We start from the raw sequence: 23,575 nt of genomic DNA, 5'->3' as shown, positions 1-23,575 counted from the left end.
ACCCCTACCCTACAGTTTGCGAGTTTTAGTTCAAGACATAAAAGCTGGAGAACTTGGGAATTCTGGAACAGATTAGAATTTCAAGGATTAATTATTTTGGATTAAAGAAGTTTTCTTCAGGCCTCAGCAATAGCTTTTCAATAAACTTGGTGCAAAATATTTCTTTCTTAATGCACTAACTCCCATTGGAACCTAGGTATCTTTCAGGCTAGTCCAGTGGTGACAGGGATAAGTAGGGAAAAGTACAACACAGTGCTCTGAGTATTCCGATATCTACCTCTTCAAGGAAACGTTCAAATAAATTACTTTAATATCCTGCACATTTTTAAGAAAGGCAGTTAGTTTTTTGGTTTTTTTGCTAGTTGGGAATGCCTGAAAAATTAAATAGCTTTTGATATAAATATGTAAAAACCTGGAATTTTCCTCTTTTGCTTCATCAAAATGTATGTAAGAATGTCTACAAAAGGAAATTTGCAAAAATAACCAGTTAATGTAGGAAAAGTTTAGATTTATGCTTTTAATCTTTCATGACTGGGCTTATAAAGATTCACTGTAATTCTAAAAGAGGTAAATTGAATATTAAAATTATCCTAAATTAACTCTTCTTCAGCAGGTAAAGAATAAATAAGTATCTTCACTCAAGTGGTATCTCCTCCCTACTGTAGACCCAGAGGATTTGCCACTGTGCTTTTTCAATAAAGAACTGGAATGATTTAATTTCTGAATCTGTTGTAGAAATGTGAGCTAGACTTGAGAAAAACAGAAATATGGCTTTAAGTGAATTATTAACGTTCTGTTGCATTTCTTAAACATTTAGGTTATCTCTTGCTTTCTTCTTCCTTAGAGTCAATTGACAGTTTTTCCCCAAGTTTCCTTATGAGTTCTGCCAGATCTTCAGAATTTTGAGATTTTTCCTCAAGGAGTTCATACCGGAGACTTGAGATGTCCTGTTTGATTTCCTTCAGTTCACCTGTAACAGACATTAGAAGATCACACTATTAAGAAACAAAGGAAAAAACAGCATATCCTCACAGTTATCATGGGTTTTCTCTGGATTTCTTTGTTGAAACACAAAAAGCGGATGTTCTGCTGCCCATTGGTGGATAGTGGCTTAGGAATAGGAATATGAAGATGCAGTTCAGGAATCAAACAAATTTGAAGGCAAAAGTGTGAGAGATCACATCAGTTCACAAAACTCAAAGGATCCGTTAGATGGAAGCTGCTGTTCTGCTGCAAGAGAGATCATAGAATCATAGAATCATGGAATCATGGAATCGTTTAGGTTGGAAAAGACCTTTAAGATCATCGAGTCCAACCGTAAACCTAACACTGCCAAGTCCACCGCTAAACCATGTCCCTAAGCACCACGTCTACACGTCTTTTAAATACCTCCGGGGATGGTGATTCAACCACTTCCCTGGGCAGCCTATTCCAGTGCTTGACAACCCTTTCAGTGAAGAAATTTTTCCTAATATCCAATCTAAACCTCCCCTCGCGCAACTTAAGGCCGTTTCCTCTTGTCCTATTGCTTGTTACTTGGGAGAAGAGGCCGACAGCCACCTCACTACAACCTCCTTTCAGGTAGTTGTAGAGAGCGATAAGGTCTCCCCTGAGCCTCCTTTTCTCCAGGCTAAACAACCCCAGTTCCCTCAGCCGCTCCTCATAGGATTTGCGCTCTAGACCCTTCACCAGCTTCGTTGCCCTTCTCTGGACACGCTCCAGCACCTCAATGTCTTTCTTGTAGTGAGGGGCCCAAAAGTGAACATGGTATTCGAGGTGCGGCCTCACCACCACCAACTACAAAAGGACAATCACTTCCCTACTCCTGCTGGTCACACTATTTCTGATAGAAGCCAGGATGCTGTTGGCCTTCTTGGCCACCTGGGCACACTGCTGGTGCATATTCAGCCGGCTGTCGACCAACACCCCCAGGTCCTTTTCTGCAGATCATGCAGATCAGGGGTGCCTGAGTCTTCCTGGCCAGCCACAAGGCCTCTCACTGTCCAAAAGAGAGCAGTCCTCTCCTTTTCCTGCTGCACTGCCTTTCTAGCATCAGAGGGGTGCAAACAGATGACAACATTTCTGTGAAGTGCATTCACTAGCTGTTTCCAGCTAATAAATCACACCAAAAAAAGGCTGAAGTGTGTGTATCCCCATATATGAATCCCCAATGAGAACACATATCCACACAAGGAGGAATTCATACAGGAGTGCCCCAAACCAGCTGCTGCATTAAATGCAGCCTCACCATGGGAAATGCATGGGCATTACTAGAAGTAGCAACAATTTTCACAAGAAATTGTGAGATCAGTGATAGTTTCTGATGGGAGAGCAGAGGCAGAAAGTCACATCTCTTCCTTAACTTCAATTTCATGTTAATTTTACATCTTGCACTTGTAAACATGTCAAGTGGATTAAGTATTTTGGAAACATTTTTTTCAAGTGGCATATGTAAGCACTTTAATTACTTTGTTTTGATTCTCTGATTAGAGATAAACATACAATTCATCAACATACTCACCTTCATTGACTTCATCACTTTCCTTATCTATCTGAGCTTTCAGTACATATCTTTTAATGAGACGCTTCATTATTTTCTGCAGAGAAGATAAAAAGAAAAAAAGAGTTTTCTTAGTTGGACTTCCTAGTATTGCTGACATTTCAAAATACGAGCTCTGTTACCTTCAGATATTTCAGTGTAGGACTTACCAGGTTAAAGGAATATAATGTAAAAATCTCTGCTTTCATCTACAGTAGATATTTAAACTTTATGATTCTGCACATATATGTACATGAAAGTTAGAAAACTAAACACATCTTACGAATGTTATCATTTACAAAGCTTAACCTACTACTGGAGTCTATGAGAACGATTAATACAGTTGCAGCTTTGATCTCCATGTAGGTGAAACCATCTAGCCTTTATTACTACCAGAAGATGATAATGACCCTGATTAGCAGTGCTAATTGCTAAACCCTTTTGCCACTAGATTATTTTAATCTATTTTCTATTATATTTGATAAGTTATCTTTTCCCAATGTGAGGCTTAGAGAAAATGGGACCCACAATTCTAAGAGTCATTTAAGCATCTCAGCTGGGACTCATCTAACCAAATACAGATATTTTCTAATGTAAATACACATATCTGTGGCAGTCACCTTTAATTTCCTCTATGGATAGAAAAAGCAAACCTGAGAGCACAGTTCTTCTCAGACAACTAAAATTGATCAAATAAATCATACCATTAGAATGACTACTCTTTCTGCTGACAATAAGGGGAACCTAGGCCAGCAAATTTATATGTAAATTTTACCTTTCCAAGAAAAATGAATTCCACCCCTGATTCTCCCATTAGTTCAAATTACTTGAATAAGAACAAGGTATCTAATTACCTTTGAGGATCTGTCTTTGTATCTTTGGGTTTAATATTTTTACATGGTGTAATCCATGACAACACAAAACTTTTTGGTTTTCACTACAAGATATAAAATATACATAGGTTTATGTGTCTGCTTTTGTCTCCACAGTAATAGACCTGACCAGAGGTGGTTGTGAGGTGAATCATCCCAGATTAATGGTTCCAGATCATCACTACAGTCATGCTTGCAAGGTCAGCAGCTGTACTGTTTATTCTAATAATCTGAGAATGTTTCAAATACAAAGCCACACATCCTCACGTTTATGGGATAAATTTGTAATCTTAATATTTATCACTGCATCGTAATGAAATTGGCTGTGAAAAAGTCAGGGAGTTTCTGGAATAGACCTGTGCAGACACTGCATAATGTAAGAGTGGAGCAGAGCTCAAGAGGAAAAACTTTTTTCTGTCTTATGGTTAAAAAAGGTATATTTGTTTTCTATATGCTTTTGCATTCAGATAGTCTTGTTCTATTGCCCAGGCAGCTCTTGCTTCTTCCTTTCCACCTACTTTGTAGTATTACAGGAAGGAAAGGAGCAGCCTCTGGAACAGAATAGCTGAGCTTTATGTGGGCTGTGCTGGGTCTTTTTATACTTAACTGCACAAAGGCTCATTGCAGTTGTTTAGGAGGCAAAGAATAAACAGACTGTATTGATAAGCATAAAGGCTGAAAGATATTTGCAGTGCTTGAGGTATTAGTATATAGAGGTGTGGCACAATAAGCTGAGCTACTTCAGCAAATGGAACAGGAAGATTTTGGGTTTCTGTTTGGTTTTCTCAGTTCGCACTGTGCGGTTGAGGACTCAACCTGTCTCCAAAATTAAAAACATTTTTCAAGCGCTTTAAAATATTGCACTATAAGGGTAGCATTTAAGAAACAAAGAGGAGAGAAAAACACCCTCAGATTGTACTGCAAATACCTAAATCATTGCATTTACTTCTGATATATACAAGGTCTGTGGATTTATTTTTGATTCATGTTGTTTAACATAAATTCAAAACTGTCCTGATGCTGTGAGTCTGCCAGTTCTACTACTTCTTGATTTTGTTTAAAAATAAACTGTTTTTTACCTGGTATTGCCTTGGAGGATTGTTTAAACTGTTTAAGTGGATTTCATCTGAGCTTCTTATACTTGATTGCTTCCTTTGACCAAGCTGAAATGGAAACATTATTTATAGTACAAAATAAATAGAAGAACAATATGGTTAAACTACCTCATGCATATGTCGTATGACAGAACATTAACTGTTAAGTTCAATTTGGGGAGTATTAAATTACTGTGGTAAAGTCCTCGTACCTGTGCAGAATTTCATCACAAGAGCTGAAACAAACCCTTTCAGACTGTGATGTAGGAAAGTGAGAACTGGAAGGTTTTCTCCCTTTACTCTGCCTCTCACCTGCTCCTAACATGCCCAAGGGACCAGAGCAAAGCAGCCACCTCCCCGCGGGCTTTCCGTTGCTCCTCAGGTGCACAGGAGGGCGATCCACATCAGGAGGAAGGCAGCACTGGTGTGGCACAGCTTTGTAGGCAATGGATGAGGGAAAGTCAGGGCAGAGTTGTGGGAGAAGCCAAGGAAGAAGAAGAGATGGCAGCATTACCCCTTTCCTTTCTTTCATAGCACTTGCCCATAACTAATGTGACCTCCACTACCACAAAACACACAAGGAGTTTGCTTCTCCCCTCACTTGCACTAATGGCTGAATGTAATCAGTTGTGCAGTTCATGCCAGGGACCACAAAATTATCAGCTGACATTTTTGAGTAGCATCTTCTTTACTACACATGCTGAAAGAAAAGGGCATCACTCCCCAATAAAACACCAAGGATGCAATTTGCAGGCTTCATTACTGATTTACATCTTTGTGAAGGAGTAAAGCGTCACAAAATAGTGAACTGAGACTCAAGCTGAATGACTAGGCTGCGGTAAGAGTGAATAACAACTGTCAAAACAAAATGAATATTACTTTAAATTGATAATGGGGCGAGTCCAATGAGTAATAGTACAAGAAATTAAAAAAAAGTGAAATATAAATCATGGTTGATCTGAATGAGGAATAAGTGGGACTGTCACTAAAAAGTCAGTTCTCTGTAATTATACATGGCCCAATAAAATGTTTACTGTTTTAAAGCATGGAGCTATCATTGCAGTGTCTCAGATCCTGTGGGATCGTGTTGTACTTCCAGTGAGGTTCTCCATGTTGGTTATCTCTGTGTCTTAATGCATGGAGCACCTACAGATAAGCAACCTGGGGCACTTTGAAGCCTGGTAAGTAATATGTGGGATATGCTGCAATATAGTTTGGTGGGGAGGAAAGCAGGTGAGGGTTAGATGCTTATGCAGCTGTGCAGGCATGTCACACATCAAGAGAGTCCACAACACAATGCCTGATGTTAATGAAGGCTAAAGCCTTCATGTAGCCATTTCTCCTGCAACTGAAATTATTATAACCTCTTGAGGTAAAACGGGAACTTCCCAGGGTTGTACTTTGATAATAAATGGAAGTAGGAATATGGAATACGTGATAAATATTCACCAGATGTCAATTAGAAAATGATAAAAACATCTCAGCAGACAGCTTTACTGGGGCTTCGTTTAACACATGTACTAACACAAAGGCTAAAATAAAAAACTTGGGAATTGTATAGGTGTAAAAAGGCTGAATGAGGCATCAGATTCAGTTGTTTAACCAGCAATGAGGACATCAATTAAAAGTCTCAATTCTCCCAGCTGCTGCAGAGCTTGCTCCTTAAAAGTCTTCTAGTTTTCTAGAATTCAAAATAACTTTATATTCACTTTAACAGTAAAGCAAACAAGTCTTAATGAATTTGCAAACAGGGAATAGTTTAAATATTTTTAGATTGTGTTTAGCATTTCATAGAATCATAGAATGGTTTGGGTTGGAGGGGGCCTTTAAAGGTCATGTAGTCCAACCCCCCTGCCGTGGGCAGGGACATCTTTCACTAGATCAGGTTTGTACTTTGGTATTTTTTCCTGAAGACTACACTTATTGGTAAAATATATTAATTTGCAATTAATATGAAGTTAACACTGAATTTGAAATTTCTTTTTGTTCTTTAGAAAGATTCACAATATCTATACACCTACTTCTAAAAATATTATATATCTATTCAGACTATGTTTATTTGACTAAGCAAAAATAATGATAGAAGATATATAGTAGTATATAAATAGATATATAAATAATTAATGTTTATCTCTAACATATTAACCTGAATTTGGATGGAAATTGAATTAAAGGTGTATAAAAAGGGCAAGTTATTGTTGCTTTTTCTTGCTTGAATAAAGCTACCTTACATGTTTTGAGTATATATTAGAAAACGTAAGTTTATCTAAATGTTTTAACTTAAACTATGTATCTGATTTATTATAAAAAATAGTGGCTAGTGAGTTTACACGACTGTGTAATCACTATGTCTTTCAGAATTTTAGAACTAATAATACTCTCTTGGGCCTCACCTTTACTACTAGATTAAAAGAGAAAAACAATCTTCCTGCTTTTTCAGCTCCTGGTTTCCTAACGCACAGTTTTTGGAAATAATGTAGTAGAATAAGAGGAAGCATACTCTTCCTCTGCAGTGGCAGGGGAAAGTTGCCCTGGCCAAAGCTGCTCTAGGGTGTGAGCTTGGGCTCCGGCTGTGTGTCTGGTGTCTCAGCCCTTCTGGATCTCTGACTTTTTCTGCAGCTGTGATACCATTCATGATCCTGTGTTGTGGTTTAACCTCAGTCGGCAACTGAGCACCATGCAGCCGCTCGCTCACTCCCCCCACACCCCGGTGGGATGGGGGAGAGAATTGGAAGAGCACAAGTGAGAAAAACTCGTGGGTTGAGATAAAAACAGTTTAATAATTGAAATAAAATGATAATAATAATATAATAATAATAATAATAATAATAATAATACACAAAGCAAGTGATGCACAGTGCAGTTGCTCACCACCCGCCGACCGATGCCCAGCCAGGCCCCGAGCAGCGGCCCCCCCGGCCAGCTTTCCCCAGTTTATGTACTGAGCATGACGTCACATGGTATGGAATGTCCCTTTGGCCAGTTTGGGTCAGCTGTCCTGGCTGTGCCCCCTCCCAGCTTCTTGTGCACCTCCAGCCTTCTCAGTCGGTAGAGCATGGGAAACTAAAAAGTCCTTGGCTAGTGTAAGCATTACCTAGCAACAACTAAAACATCGGTGTGTTATCAACTTTGTTCTCATCCTAAATCCAAAACACAGCACTGTACCAGCTACTAGGAAGGAAATTAACTCTATCCCTGCCGAAACCAGGACATCCTGTTACTTATCAGTTTACACATAATCTACAAATGCATTTAATTTTATTATGTATTTTTTAATATTTATTATGTATTTTAAATGTAATCTCTCATGCCAGTTACCAGTTTCAAATTTGTTACATTGGTTCACTTCAAAAGTTAATCCAATGCTTAACTAAAACTTGATTTTCACTTGAAATAGCAAAATCGGTAATAGGTGGTGAAATGAGGTGAGACACTGCAAACTTGTAAAACCAGACATACCGTAACATCTTTATCTTAACTTTGACCCTTCAGTACTCTGCATTTTTTGAACAGAATAATGTACTTTTAATTAGCTACAGACTGCACCTTGAAAGTTGGCAAGTAAATCAGAAGTGTGTAACTTCATTAAGTCTGCTTATGTGTAACAGTAACAGGACAGATCACCTATTGTACGTTGCTGAATGACCACTTGGTGGCAGAGATTGCCCAGATTTCATTATAAATTCATTTTTAGACAAAATTTTTAACCTCTCTTTATGCTGCACGCCTATGGCTTTTTCCTCTCCCAAAAATTATTACTAGAGTAAACTCAGCCTGTCATATTAATGACTGAACTAGAATTCATATTTTTAAGTTAGTATCTATTGAACATCTACACAAGAGTAACTGGAGGTGAAAAAAAATGTAATTTAAATAAAGCAATGATATAAACCCTAACAAAAACAAGTCTCCTCCAGGATAGTTGTGTGAAAGAAGAAATGCAGCATACATGGACCATTGCTCTTAGAAAACACCTTCTTTAAACGTGCTTCTCATTTCATCGTTCTTTAGTATTACTTAAAATTCAATGCAATCAGAATAGTAATGTCATTACTGTAGCTGTTTTGTGTAGCAGTTTGTTAACGTCTTAAATCCCAGTTTTCAGAAGCAGCTGACAACTTGGAATGCCAGTAAATTGTACGTGCTTGGACCAGAAGGGAGGGTTTCCAGAAAATGACTCAGTTTGCACTCCCAGAACCAGAGGTCACTTGTGAACATTTCAGAAACACTGTTTTATACTAGGAAAGTAAAAGTTAACATGTTTTTTATTGTTTGAGTGAGGGTTTAAAGCTCTTGCAATAATTAGTTGTTCCTTATTTCTATTCTGAAGGGCCATGTTTTACGAAAAAGGCTTAAATAGGTCATCTGCCACTATCGGTTTTTAACTCAGGAAGATGAACAAGTTCTGTGACTCTTAAACCATAAACTTTCTCATTCACAAGGCAATTTTTCAATTTAGAATAAAACTCAAAGTAGATTTCTTTAAAACTCTCCTTTTTCTTAATTTTTTTCTCCCCTTTTTTGGTTTGAGGTTCTTGTTCACTTGATGTTTAAAACACCAATTCTAGTCTGAAACAGAAGAAATCTGTGGGTTTTAATCAACAGCCTGAAAGAAAACATCTTCACAGCCTTTATTATTATATGTAGATATGTCTCAAGAAATTAGTTTCTGGTGTGCTACACTTCGAACACAGCTATGTAAATCACTCGCCATTTAGCATTGCTGGCATCTGGCTTTGTTTTCTGCCAACGGTAATCAGGGCAGAGCCGGCTCTAGGGGAATATTTCCCCCCCTTCCCATCTTAATTCTTGTCTTTACACTCACCCTGGTGCTGCTGCCGCTTTTGCACTGAGAAGATGCAGGCTCTGCAGGAGAAAGGCCCACAGGCTGGGTCTGAATCATTACACTCAAGCGTGTGTTAACATTTCTGAGTACTGCAATGCAATGTCTTCTATCAGTAAACTTTTAGTGTCCTCCCAAGTAGGACTTACACCGGAGCAACTGGCTCTCTCCCTAGGCACAGTTTGGCAACTGGAATGGTCTGGGGACAATAGCTTGCAGCAACCCTACTTTGGGAGGAAAACTACTTGAATAGGGGCAAGCCATTCCTGAATTGGCCTCAGTGCCCAGATAAGCTCCCTGTCACATTTAATTTACTAGCACAGACACAGCCACCACGTCTTGGGTCTGGTCTTGCCAAATCTTTTCTTATCTTTGCACAGCTCATTGTGTTTATAGTAGCTCCTTGCACAAGTAGCTCCTTGCTCAGCAGTCACAGCAGCACCAACCTGCTCAGCACAGGATGATGCTGTCAAAATCCAAAAACCCCGAGAATGCCTTTGAGCACACACGAGACATCTGAAGTTAATAACAATCTTGACTTTGGTGACAGTGTTTGTAATATCTGTGTTTGTTTTTATAAACTATTATGAATTTAACCAGAGGCAGAGGCTTGTCAGAGGCACAGTATTCTTCCCTATAGCTCCATTTTTTCCTTCATTTTTTCCTAGGATTGCAACCAGTTTCTTTTCTCTTTTACTCTTCAACTGATAACTGTGATGGAAAAAGTGCGTGTCACATTGGTGACAGAGAGCTGACAGATGCACATAAATTCTTTACTGGCCCCCAGTCTAATGACTAATGACTCTTGATTACAGACTCAAGAACTCCTAACCTTGAACAGGCCTCTGCTCAGACTACTGCCTATTTTAACAAAGATCCTGACACATTAAAATTTCCATAAATGACACATTTGTTTCTGCCACCATGACAAACCTGTAATTTCTTTTTTTGTGTGAATGTTACCATAAGCTCACCTTTCTACACACTATGTCTGATCAGTTGTCTTGCAAAGCTCTTCTTCCCTAACGTGTTACAATAGTGCTAGTCTTTACACTTCCAGTACCACCTAACACTAAGTGCTATGCCCGTGTTCTCCTAAGGCAATTAATTTGATTTATACCAAGACACTGCAAGAAAAACAGACCAACTATAAACTCTTTAAATAAGCCCTTGAGATACAGCAAGGAATCAACTCAAGCGCTTTTTACTGTACTTGTCATGTAAATAAAACAGATAACAATGTTTTCCAATAAAAGCAGGATGCATTCTCGGTGGAAGTAGAGACAGGCTACAAAGGGGGAATTTAGAAACTCTGCCCAGGCATGTGAGGGTGGTGGGAGGAAAGCCAAAGGTCACCTTAAGGTGACATTTGCAAGGGCAGTAAAAAGAGGTTCCTCCTACTGCTACAATAGTATAAGGCTGAACAAGGAAAATGTGGGCCTGTTGCTCAGTGGGGCAGGGGATTTAGTGACAACAGACTCAGGTAAGGCTGAGGGACTTGATGAGTTCTTTGCCTCAGGCTTCACCAATAGTCTCTCAGGCCTCTCTGCTTAGTGAAGGGATTCAAGGAGAAGGAGAACGACCAGCTGTGGAGGAGGGTCAAGTCAGGGGTTACTTGAGAGAACTTGACCCAGGCAAGTCCATTCGACCCAATGGGCTGCATCCACAGGTGCTGAGAGATCACATGAAGTCCTTGCAAATATGCTATCATCTTTGAAAGATCATGGAGATTGGGAGAGGTCCGCAAAGGCTGGAGAAAGACAAATGTCAAACCCATCTTCAAAAAAGGCCAAAATGATGATCTGGGCAACCACAGGCCACTAAAGCTCACGTTGGTAACTCGCAAAATAATGCATCGAGTCCTCTTGGAGCACATTTTTGAGCACATGGAAGAGCAGATGGTGACTGGGAACAGTAAGTGTGGGTTTATGAAGAGTAGAATCTGTCTGACCATCCAGATGGCCTTCTCAGATAAAATGACTGGATTTGCAGATGAGGGGAGAGCTGAAGATGTCATCTACCTTGACTTTAGCATGGGTTTTAACACTGTATCCTAGAATATCCTTGTACCCACAGTAGGATGTTACTGTCTGGATGGGTGGACAACTAGACGGGCAAAATCCTGGCTGGATGGTTGTGCTCAGAGGGTAGTATAGGGGTCTTGGCCTGGGACTTGCCCTTTTAAACATCTTTATTGATGACCAGGTGTCAGAGGTGTTGGAGTCCACTCCTGTCAAGTTTGCAGACAAAGCCAAATTTGGGGAAGGGGCAGCATATAGGCTTGAGGACAGGGATGCCATCCAGGAGGATGGGGCTGACAGGAACCCTGTGAATTTCAATAAGGACAAATGGGAAGGAATAACTCTTTCAACAACACAGGCTAGAGACTGGCTGGCTGGGGAGCAGTTCTGCAGAAAAGGACCTGGGGGACTTGGGGGACAGTGAGAAGGATGTTAAAAACCTGCAAGTTCAGCAGAGGGTGACCAAGGTGTTTGGGGCTGGAGCACTTGCCCTGTGAAGAGACACTGGGGAATCTGGGCTTGTTCAGCCTGAAGCAGAGATGGCTTCAGGCATACCTAACAGGAGCCCCCAGTGTGCATGGGGAGGTCACCGAGGAGAAGGAGCTGGGCTCTTCACAGTGCTACAGGACAGGAGGATGAGAGACAATGGACTAATTCAAACAAGAGGTAGAAGAAGCAACTTTTTCCCCATGAGGGACAGTCAGGCGGTGACACATGCTGCCCAGAGAGGTTGTGAAGTCTCCATCCTTGGAGGATCTCAAGTCCTGACTGGATGAAGCCCTGAGCAACCTGGCCTGACCTCAGAGTTGACCCTGCTGTGAGCAGGAGGTTGGACCAGAGACCTCCTGAAGTCCCTCCTGGCCTGAATTATTCTGATTCTGTGACAAGAAGCAGGAAGAACTGTAAATTTACAGTGGTATTTTTGGACTTTACTGATTACAGATGTAGACAAATACTTATATTAAAAAACAAAGCAAGAATTTCAGCCTGTACATAGTGACTGACTTCAGTATGGACTAAGTATGTTGGGAAATTAATCAGAAAACCAGTTCAACAAGAAAAATGACGTTAAAATTGTTTTTCTCTTTTAAAATTAGCAGTCAGTATACACACTATACAATTACCTTGTTCATCTCTGCATCTTCATGAAAGCTTTTCTTTTGGCACAGAAATGGTTTAGAAATCCATTTTTTGATTCTGAGCAGGAGATACAGCAAAGATTTTGGGCTTGGCACTAAGTTGAAGGGTACTGGAAGAGTTCTCCCTTCTTCAAAGTAAGAAAACCAAAGTTTAGCCCTTGCAAATTTCCATTCTACATCAGCATCATCCTGTAAAACAGAAACACGGCTGTTAATACACAGTTAATGCCACCTTGACTATTAAAGATGCTCTAGCTAAACTTTATGTGTGTTTTGAATGTAATTGGCTGAAGTTAATCTCAAACAGATAAGAACTTGTTTATAATCTGTGAAAACCAAATTACAATGAATGGAACTGTTCTTATTAATCCATTTAAAATAATGCAATTACAGAAGAACAAAGTGGATTTGATTTAAACATTGGTTACTCCAGAGCGAGTGGTAATAGTCTGCAACACAGGATCACAAAGACAGACCTCTTTGTTTGGTGCTCTTTGTAAACACACTGATAAGAACGAAAGCTCTGACTTAAAAGCACACAATACAGTGCCCAATTTAGAGCTTCATGGCAACACTCAAATTCATCTATTAGGGCTTGACTGGGCAGTCACTTGTTTGGAACACTGTCATGCTCAGTAAATAAAATGGAAAAATCCTATGTTAGCATAACAAAAATGTAAATCTCTCAATGAGACTACCAGCTCTCATTTCTTATCTTATTGGTCTCTTCTGTAGCAATGAGTCTATTATCTTTTTTGTGAAGAAGACATAGTATCAGAATTTTAAATGAAAATTTTACTCTATTACTTTAAACATGAAGTTAAAAAAGATTAGGTGATTCTTACCCAAGATTCCTTCCACTTGCTGGAATATAAGATTAAATCAGGTATGTTATCATCACCATGGTTTATGTTTAACATTTACGATAGCCAAAACACTCACTTTATTCCTCCCTGTAAAGTTCAAGAGGGTTTTCTGCAGGAAGGACTGACATCATGTTCAAGGACATGACTCAATATTGCTGTAGCTGTTTTTAGAAGCTGTTTACATCCAGTCACCATATTTTTTGATAATAGCCTGGTTTTTATTGCTCTGAACCTGGTAGTTTGTTCTGTGGCCTCCTGAGTCAGAAGAATCTGAACTTCCCTAGAGAATGTGTGTTGCTCTTGCTCAAGCTGGACAACACTACAGCCCCAAACCAGAGCCCAGAACCTGGGACCAGAGCGGTGTCAAACAACCTGAGCCTGCTGCTCTATGGCAAGGGCGTTACCTAGGAAAGGCTGGGATGGCTCCTGGAGATCTGCTTCCTTTTTTTCTAAACAATGATAATGATTTAGCCCTTTGTTTTCCATGGCCTGCAAAAGTTCATGCTGATTTTCAGTAGCCCTGCTGATTACTTTGTCAAGTAAAGTTTTGTTCACTGCAGAGGACTAGAGCAACGGTTGTTTAAATAAAAGAAGAAAACAGCATGTTATAGACTTGCTTGCAAGGTCAAGGCATAGCAATGAGAACATCCTTGCAGCAAGAGGGATGCTACTCAAGTAATAACTACAAATGAGGCAAATGAAAGATTCACAATGTCACACAATGTAGCCCATCCTCTTCAGGAACATAACACAGTTCAACAGCAGTTTCTTAGTCTAGTCTAGTTCTTACTATTGCAAGCACATGCAGCTGGGTAATTTCCAGGTATTTTATAATAAAAATATACAGTGGAATTAATATTTTCTCCTAATATATTCCAAAAGCCTATGTGTTATTTTTCTTAAATAAGATGTCAACAAGAAAGATTTTCCAGGAGATTTAGACAATTAGCTATAACAGTTAATGTGGTGATATTTCATCATAAACAGAATTTTTACCTCAATTTCCTGGAATGAACTGTTGATCATTGCGATAAGCATGTTCAGTAAGACAATGACCATGGTAACATTATAGACTCCATAAAGGACATAACCAATATTTTCAATAAATTTGTGTTTATAATTGATGACAACTGATTTAACTTCTGAGAGTCCAAATATAGCCCAGAACAATGTCTTGAAACTTTCTTCAACACTAAAAGGAGAAATTGAACACATGCATATGTTACTGAAGAAAAGCTGTATATTCTTGTTGTATAAATTGCCACTTACCATTTTTATACAGTGTACAAATTTTTCCATTATTGTAATGTAGAACTCTACCATAGTGATATTATGCAGAACAAGTAGGCTATCTAATTTCATAGGTATAGGCTGTTTCATAATATAAGATTCCTAATATTTAGGACTGACAATAAAACCATCTGATTCAGTTTAGGAATTATATATACATCCTCAAAAGAATATTACAATGATTCACTTGTTAACTACTTTAATTTACATGCTACATGCTTGCCGGTAATGTGAATGTAAATAATAAAAATAATTAACCTGTAAATACTTTATTTTAATTGCACCATTAGTTCACTTAGTATGAATTATTTCACCATTAATATGACTAACATTCTGAAACTGTGAAGAAGACAGGATGCCTGACTGCCAATCAGCATTTTTCAAAAAAATGAGTCTCACAGACCGTAATCCTCCAGTTGAGTTTTCACTATTCCACAAACCCAGGGTAAAGGTAATAAGCCATGGTGTGGGGATACTGATTTTTTTTCAGGTTAGTTCAATTAAATCCATGTATTTCCTCTTAATCCGTTTTTACATATATATATATATATATTAAAAAAAACGTAAGTCCAAAGCTCTGAGGTATCTTTTCCTATCTATCTCTACCTGTTTGAAGACATATTTTCTCTTGCTTTGATGAAGAGATCTCAGTTTCCCATATCCAAAAAATGCAGTAGCATTGCCAAGCACATTTTGGATTTTATTGGGTTATTGTTAAGAAAAAAAAAGTTAAAAGACACTTGTAATTTTTAGTTGTGAATTTACTTCTCTGCTTATAATATTTTATCAGTATTTCATCTGTGAGTTGTAGTTTTAGGTAGTTTATCTATTGTGTGAACTAATAATAATAAGAAAGTAGTAACAATTTTTTCCCTTGTCGTGGTTTAACCTCAGTCGGCAACTGAGCACCACGCAGCCGCTCGCTCGCTCCCCCCACCCGGTGGGATGGGGGAGAGAATTGGAAGAGCACAAGTGAGAAAAACTTGTGGGTTGAGATAAAAACAGTTTAATAATTGAAATAAAATGATAATAATAATATGATAATAATAATAATAATACACAAAGCAAGTGATGCACAGTACAATTGCTCACCACCCGCCGACCGATGCCCAGCCAGGCCCCGAGCAGCGGCCCCCCCGGCCAGCTTTCCCCAGTTTATGTACTGAGCATGACGTCACATGGTATGGAATGTCCCTTTGGCCAGTTTGGCTGTGCCCCCTCCCAGCTTCTTGTGCACCTCCAGCCTTCTCAGTCGGTAGAGCATGGGAAACTAAAAAGTCCTTGGCTAGTGTAAGCATTACCTAGCAACAACTAAAACATCGGTGTGTTATCAACTTTGTTCTCATCCTAAATCCAAAACACAGCACTGTACCAGCTACTAGGAAGGAAATTAACTCTATCCCTGCCGAAACCAGGACATCCCTCATGGCCAAGTTTGCTTCCTGGCTGAGTATACTTCGTAACAGCTATAGGTTGAATATTATGACAGCCAGAAATTAAACGGGCAAGGGCTGCAGAGCATGGAAAAGAATGAGTTTCCATTCAAGAGATTTATCTTAAAATCATAGCTAGAAATGAGAGGCATGACAAATGTAAACCAAATAACTCCTGACAGACAGAGTAAATTCAAAATTTCTCTTCTTATGGTGGGAGAAGAAAAAAAGAACAGCCAAAGAAATAGAGTAAAAAAAAAAGGTAATATATTTTCTCCTCTCAAGATGCAATAGGTTATTGCCATTGGAAACTACGGAGAGCCAGAGCTTAAAATAGGGATTAGATTTTTTTTGACTGCTAAGAATATAGAGTTGTCTGGATTAAATGACAAGTATTTTATAATGCGTATCACACTGTAGTGATTAGCCTGCTTCAATTACAGATGACAGCAGCAGTTGATGGAGGAACCAGCCTTGCTCCCACATGCTGCAGGGAGCCCCTACACTGCGCTCTGAAGTGCCGGTGCTGACTGCCCTTGCAGGCAGGATGCTGTCCTGCAGGCCCAGGGTCTGACCCAGCCTATGTCCCGAAATCCCTGAACAACAGATTGCACTGACAGGTCATCTGACAGTGCTGTGTAAAGGGTCTGAGGTACTTCTGAGCCCAACTAGCCTCCCCAGCCTAATGCAGTGCAGGAGGCTGTTGGGCTGCTTTGCTACAAGGACACATTGCTGGCTCATGGTCAACTTGCGTCCATCAGGACCCCCAGGTCCTTTTCTGGCAAGCTGCTTTCCAGCTGGTCAGCCCCAGCCTGTCCTGGTGCCTGAGGTTATTCCTCCCCACGGGCAGTACATGGCATTTCCCTGTGTTGAACTTCACAAGGTCTCTGTCAGCCCATTTCTCCAGCCTGTCAAGGTCCTTCTGAGTGGCATCACAACCAGCTGGCAATCAGTCACTCTTGTTCATCCATACAGGCCTCCTGACACCTTTGCTTGATTTCCTGCCCATTGAGATGGACCAATCTTGAGCGCTGAAAAGGCAATTCTTGAAAATCAACCAGCTTCCCTGGAATGCCCTTCTCTTCAGGGCCTTATCCCATGAGATTCTTCCCCGAACAGCCCAAAGTCTGCTCTCCTGAAGTCCAGGGTTGTGGTCCTGTTATTTGCCTTGTTCTCTCTTCTCAGGAACCTGAACTCCGCCATCTCATGGTCAGCCAAGGCTGTTCCCAACCTTCACATACCCAACCAGTTTTTCCTTGTTTGTAAAAGTCAGGTGTCACAGTGCTCCTTTCCGCATCAGCTCCTCAATCACTTGTGTCAGGAATTTATTGTCAATGCCCTCCAGAAACCTCCCAGATTGCTTGTGCCCTGCTGTGTTGTCCCTCCAGCAGATATCAGGGTGGTTAAAAATCCCCATAAGGACCAGGGCCTGCAAGTGTGAGGCTTCTTCCAGTTGTCTGAAGAAAGCCTCATCTATTTTGTCTTCCTGATCAGGCATTCCGTAGCAGACATCCACTACAATATCACCCGTGTTGGTCTGCCCTCTAATCCTGACCTATGAGCTCTTGCTGGCTCACCATCTATCCCTTGGAAGAGGTAAAGGCATTCCTGCTGCTCTCTCACGTAAAGGCCAACTACATCTCACCTTCCCAGCCTGTCTTTCCTGATTTATCATAGTATTGTTGGGATCAAGAGCTCATCCTCTGATTTCAAATATATCCTTTAAGCACCAGAACAAGAGAGAAAATTACTACTTAATTTTTAAGAGATGCAAACCTTATAAAAAAATTAGTAAACTTAATACATACAATGCAAACAACTGACTATCCATAAAAATAGCCCACAATCATTACAATTTAATCAGTTGTACTTACGTTGTGAATGCTTCATTTTGTTTTGCCCCCAGATAGTAGGAATAGAGATTAAACATGCCTATCATGAAAGCCACAAACACCATGATAAATATCACCATGAACTTGAAGATGTCTTTCACAGTTCTGCCAAGTGATATCTGCAGTGGTCCAAAGCTTTCATTAGCTGGTAAGATGTAGGCTATTCTGGAGAAACTTAATACTACCGCAATTGCATACAGGCCTTCAGATATGATCTGAGGATCAGACGGATCCCAGTTTATTCTGGCTAGAAACAAAAGATGAGAATTTTGGTCAGTATTTCAAAGTCCACCTAAGGCTGTTCACTGAAGTACTCTCTTTTGGTGAGTAACAATGAACCAGTCAGTGTAAATTAGAACGGAATGCAATGGTGCTATGCAAATTTGGAACAGATAAGACACAGTCTTCGTGGTTTTTTTTCCTTTATTGTACATTGCATCATGAATTTTCAGCAATTTTCACTTGCAGAAAAATTCTAAGACTTTGTTGTCTAAAAGTAAGGAGCAGTTACTTTCTACCCTTTCAAACTTAAAAAACACATAGAAAATCTGCTTCCTCACTGAGAGCTGTGAATACTTAGGTGTTAACTTGGGCTTCCGTGTGCCAAGTATGACTGCTCAAATAGTGCCAGTAGTGGTTGTCCACTACATCACGGTGCTCAGTGAATGTCTTGCATGAAGATGCCGCTAGAAATAAAAGTGAAAGAACGGAAGATACCTTGTTAAGACTGAAACAGAAGTGGTATATAGCATCTACTATGCTAGGGCTAGGGAAGCATTCTATTTTTTTACTTATGTTTTACTCTCTTCTTTTTACACCTTCATCAGAAGTGTAATTTTTAATTAGAAGAAACCATGTGTGTTTCAGTTTGAGATTAAGATGTCTACAGACAGCTATCCAAATGGGAGGTATAGTCAGTGCAGCCTAGTGAGCGCTTGGGGCTTGATTCAGGCACCTGAACAAAGACATCCATTGCCATTTGAGATGCCCAGGGTATCCAAGATTATTTGCACAGATCTGTGTGAGGTCTTTTTGGAGCAGCACCTTGGCAATTCAAATGGCACTAGTCACTTATGTTTGGCCAATTGAATTGAGCCAGGTAGCGCTAAAACCATTTCACAGCTTCACTGACTATATTGATTAGATTTCCATTGATTATAAAGGTGCACTGTAAGATCACTGAAGTAACTTTTTGGGAGTTGAATCCCAACCTATTAAAAAATTTAATTGGATAACTAAAATCAAAGATGGCAGATGTTTCAGTATGGGCTAGTAGCCAGATGTCTTTTAAGTTTCCAGATGAGCTGTATTATCACAGAAAGTTTGAGGTGGGAAGGGACCCCTGGAGGTCATCTGGTCCAACCCACCTGCCCAAGCAGGGCCACCTAGAGCTGGTTACCCAGGATCATGTCCAGATGGCATTTGAATGGATGGAGACTCCACCACCTCACTGGGCAACGTGTGCCAGTGCTTGGTAACCCTCACAGTAAAAAAGTGTTTCCTGATGTTCAGAGGGAACTTCCTGTGTTTCAGTTTGTGCCCATTGCCTCTGGTCCTGCCACTGGGCACTGCTGAAACAAGCCTGGCTCCGTTCTCTTTGTACCCTCTCTTCAGGTATTTATATACATTGATGAGATCCCTCCTGAGCCTTCTCTTCTCCAGGCTGAACAGTCCCAGCTCTCTCAGCCTTTCCTTATAGAAGAGGTGCTCTAGTCGCTTCATCATCTTTGTGGCTTTTCATAGGCCCTTCTCTCCAATATGTCCATGTCTCTCTTGTACTGGGAAGCCCAGAACTGGACACAGGACTCCAGGTGTGGCCTCACCAGTGCTGAGTAGAGGGCAAGATCACCTCCCTCGAACTGCTGGCAATGCTTTGCCTAATGCAGCCCAGGATACCATTGGCCACCTTTGCCACAAGGGCCCTTTGCTGGCTCACGTTCAACCTGGTGTCCACCAAGTTGTGTTTGCTAGCCTATGATAAAACCTGTGGCATTAAATATTCACTATTAATGTTAGTATGACCATACATAGGTGTTCTCCAAGCAGACTTCAGTGTACATGAGGGTAGGAAGGCTCTACAGAGGGATCTGGACAGGCTGGATCGATGGGCCGAGGCCAGCTGTATGAAGTTCAACAACGGGTAAGTGCCAGGTCCTGCACTTTGGCCACAACAACCCCATGCAATGCTACAGGCTTGGAGAAGAGTGGCTAGAAAGCTGCCTGTCAGAAAAGGACCTGGGGGTGTTGGTTGACAGTCGGCTGAATATGAGCCGGCAGTGTGCCCAGGCGGCCAAGAAGGCCAATGGCATCCTGGCCTGTATCAGAAATAGTGTGGCCAGCAGAAGTAGAGAAGTGATCATCCCCCTGTACTTGGCAGTGGTGAGGCCGCACCTCAAATACCGTGTTCAGTTTTGGGCCCATCACTACAAGAAAGACATTGAGGTGCTGGAGCGTGTCCAGAGAAGGGCAACGAAGCTGGTGAGGGGTCTGGAGAACAAGTCTGATGAGGAGCGGCTGAGGGAACTGGGGTTGTTTAGCCTGGAGAAAAGGAGGCTCAGGGGAGACCTTATCGCTCTCTACAGCTACCTGAAAGGAGGTTGTAGCGAGGTGGGTATCGGCCTCTTCTCCCAAGTAACAAGCAATAGGACAAGAGCAAATGGCCTCAAGTTGCGCCAGGGGAGGTTTAGATTGGATATTAGGAAAAATTTCTTCACTGAAAGGGTTGTCACGCACTGGAATAGGCTGCCCAGGGAAGTGGTTGAATCACCATCCCTGGAGGCATTTAAAAGACGTGTAGACATGGTGCTTAGGGACATGGTTTAGTGGTGGACTTGGCAGTGTTAGGTTTACAATTGGACTCAATGATCTTAAAGGTCTTTTCCAACCTAAATGATTCTGTGATTCTCTACACTAAAAATGGCTCAACACTGCTTAAGTGCATAACAAAGTCACAACTCATGACTGATGTCAACAGAAACTGCCTTGCTAGATGATACAGTATTATATAGCACAAATGAGTTACAAGACTTGTGCTTGTCATACCCAAAAACTGTGAACATAACTAGTCCCTGTTTGCAAATTCTTCAAGTGGGTGTTACTGAAAACTGAACTAATATTTAACTAGCTGCTTTTATAACTTATGTGAAATTTGTAACTTTCCAGTAAAATTTATATGACTACAATTTAATGTGTTTCAGAATATATATATTAATTGCTCTCCTTTTTCTACAGCCTGGATAATGAAGAAATGCAGCCTTATCAGAAATAGTATTTGAGGCATAGAATAGAGATAGAAACTAATGTAATTCAGTATCTAGAGAAAAATATCTAATAAAGGGAAGAGAGATGTGGTAGTGTTGAGAGTGAACATAAGTGAACAGAGCTTAATTTTTTCTCATTTGGGCAAAATAGCTTCTAGTCACTTCTCATATATGCCAAGCAAGTTTGTCAACATTTTTATCTCTTACTGGTAAAGAGGGTGGATTGAGAAATATTAAAATAATATAAGAGTCTCTAAGCAAAGAATATGTAAAAGATACATTGGTTATGTTGGCAAAGCAGGTTTAAGAAGTTCCTGCATCTCATTGCTTAGTTCTGCCCCTGCATTACAGTACATTACATTCACAGTTGTGCCAACACAAGTGTTTGCAGGATAGCGTTGTGTAACTGAACAGATGAAATGACCTGGATTAAAATAATCTTGAAAAGGGGTGGGGTGACAGTGGGGTTATTTTGATCTTAGATCATTTCAGTGTCTGATGTCTAGAACAGACCCCAAAGAGATGTATGAGCATAGCCAAGGGAACTGTGATCAAAGAGTAGGGATGAGAAAGAGAAGAAGGGGTGGGAATTTCTTAAGCAGTACATTGTGGAACTAAAGTATTGCAGACATTAACAGCAAATCAATTCATCTTGGCCCAAGAAGTAAGTCGTAATCATGTGCAATCAACTCACCCAAGGTGTAGTATTTTATGTTGGGCTCCAGTGTTGGACTTGTCAGATCTTTCATATTTGCATCAACGAAGTTCTGGGCTCTGGACGCATGCCAAAATGCCATAAACCTTGCTATGAATGATGCTGCAAAAATTGCTAACATACCAAAATCAAGCATATTCCATAACTCAAAAAGGTATTCCTTTGGACCTTGAGACCAAATTTCTTTACATTCAGACCATATCATGCCTGTATAAGACAAAACAGAAAAAACAGTGTGTTCTTTTATCTTCATGTTTGTTTTATTTGATATTTTATTATGTATAGGATATGCTCTTGGTTGCAGTCAAGCTCAAAACCATTTTGGTCAGTGGGAGTTCGAACACAAACTAAAATCCTTGAACCTGCCAATTCATATACATTCCAGTACTTCTTTCTCATGTGAGTAATAATCACAATCTTTCATACTTCTTTTTCCTGTACAACTACAAAAGCTTTCAAAGAGAAGAACGGGATGTGAGTATTACCATCTGTTACAGACACAGAAAGAGACTGAAAGAGCAGAAATGCTCTGGCATGATCATATAGTGGTAGAACTAATAGCAGAATTCACATGTTCTTATTTACAGAGTACCCCAGCTACAGTCTATTTTACTGAAATTGCAAATATATGTGACAAATGAGCATGAAAGTAAGAATCAGACCTAATGCTTCTTCAACAGAGGAAAGGTATCTGTTTGATTCCTAATTATTCCCCCTTAATAATAAAATATAGGAGTACAGTATTAGTTTATGGCATCCTTTTTATTGAGCAAATCCTTTTCCTTTTCAAGATAAAATTTATTTAATCATGAAGTACATTTCTAGGATTCTAAAGAGAGTTAATAAAAAAATGAATTGGAATAATGTCACTATTTTTTGCAGTTATCGAATTGTCTGAAGGAACTTTTCATCATTTTCAGATAAGGACAATTATAATGTTAATTACAGTAATTAAATTCAATGCTACATCTGTATGCACTGAACTAATTTTTCAAAAACTGTCTTATGCATGACACTGAAATAAATAAAAATAGAATAAAATAGCAAACTAGAACTTCAAATTGGAAAATTATTATTTACTCCTTTATTATCAGATGAAAACACTGATATTTACAGAATATTTGGAAATCTAAGTGCCATATTATTCCCACAACACACAATTATATTAATTTATATACAGCTATATGATGAAATAAATAAAGATTGTCGATGTCTTTTAAAGCTATAAGAATCAGTTGGTGTACAAATGGCTCCAATTTGAATCACAGAGAGCTCAAAAGCAAAATTTTTTAAATGCATAAGCTCTTGAATGGAAACAGATTTTACTTAGCTTGAATTTAACTCTCCTGTATTAGTGATTTAACTAACAACCAGAACCCAGCTCTTTAAAGTACTTGGGCATCTAAACCCCATTGAAATAAACAATATTAGACTTGTAAATAAGAATCAGACAGCTAAAATATTTTTGAGGGTCTGTGCTCAAGTTCTTATGTTGACTAGTACTGCATCACCAAATTGAATGGGTCAGCTCACAGTACTATTCATAGTATTCATTTCATCCCTGTGTTGGAATGGAAAAATCTACCGCTGACTGTTCAGGGGTCTATATTC

At 39.8% G+C, this 23,575-nt stretch overlaps 1 protein-coding gene across 1 annotated transcript in view; it reads right to left on the bottom strand.

Moving 5' to 3' along the window:
* Nucleotides 1–383: 383 nt before the first annotated feature.
* The window catches only part of TRPC6 (transient receptor potential cation channel subfamily C member 6), a 114,154-nt gene continuing 90,962 nt past the window's right edge, over nucleotides 384–23,575 (bottom strand). Inside the window, exons 6-12 of the mRNA XM_076329884.1 lie at nucleotides 21,944–22,171; nucleotides 17,972–18,236; nucleotides 14,371–14,566; nucleotides 12,494–12,697; nucleotides 4,491–4,574; nucleotides 2,522–2,597; nucleotides 384–970 (exon numbers count right to left, since the gene is read on the bottom strand). Of these exons, the coding sequence (XP_076185999.1) occupies nucleotides 819–970; nucleotides 2,522–2,597; nucleotides 4,491–4,574; nucleotides 12,494–12,697; nucleotides 14,371–14,566; nucleotides 17,972–18,236; nucleotides 21,944–22,171 (1,205 nt within the window). The 3' untranslated portion in view covers nucleotides 384–818. The remainder of the gene's footprint in view (nucleotides 971–2,521; nucleotides 2,598–4,490; nucleotides 4,575–12,493; nucleotides 12,698–14,370; nucleotides 14,567–17,971; nucleotides 18,237–21,943; nucleotides 22,172–23,575) is intronic.

The sequence above is a fragment of the Aptenodytes patagonicus genome, chromosome 1 (assembly GCF_965638725.1).
Source record: "Aptenodytes patagonicus chromosome 1, bAptPat1.pri.cur, whole genome shotgun sequence".
Lineage (NCBI taxonomy): Eukaryota > Metazoa > Chordata > Aves > Sphenisciformes > Spheniscidae > Aptenodytes > Aptenodytes patagonicus.
This window is presented reverse-complemented; position numbering and strand designations above follow the sequence as displayed.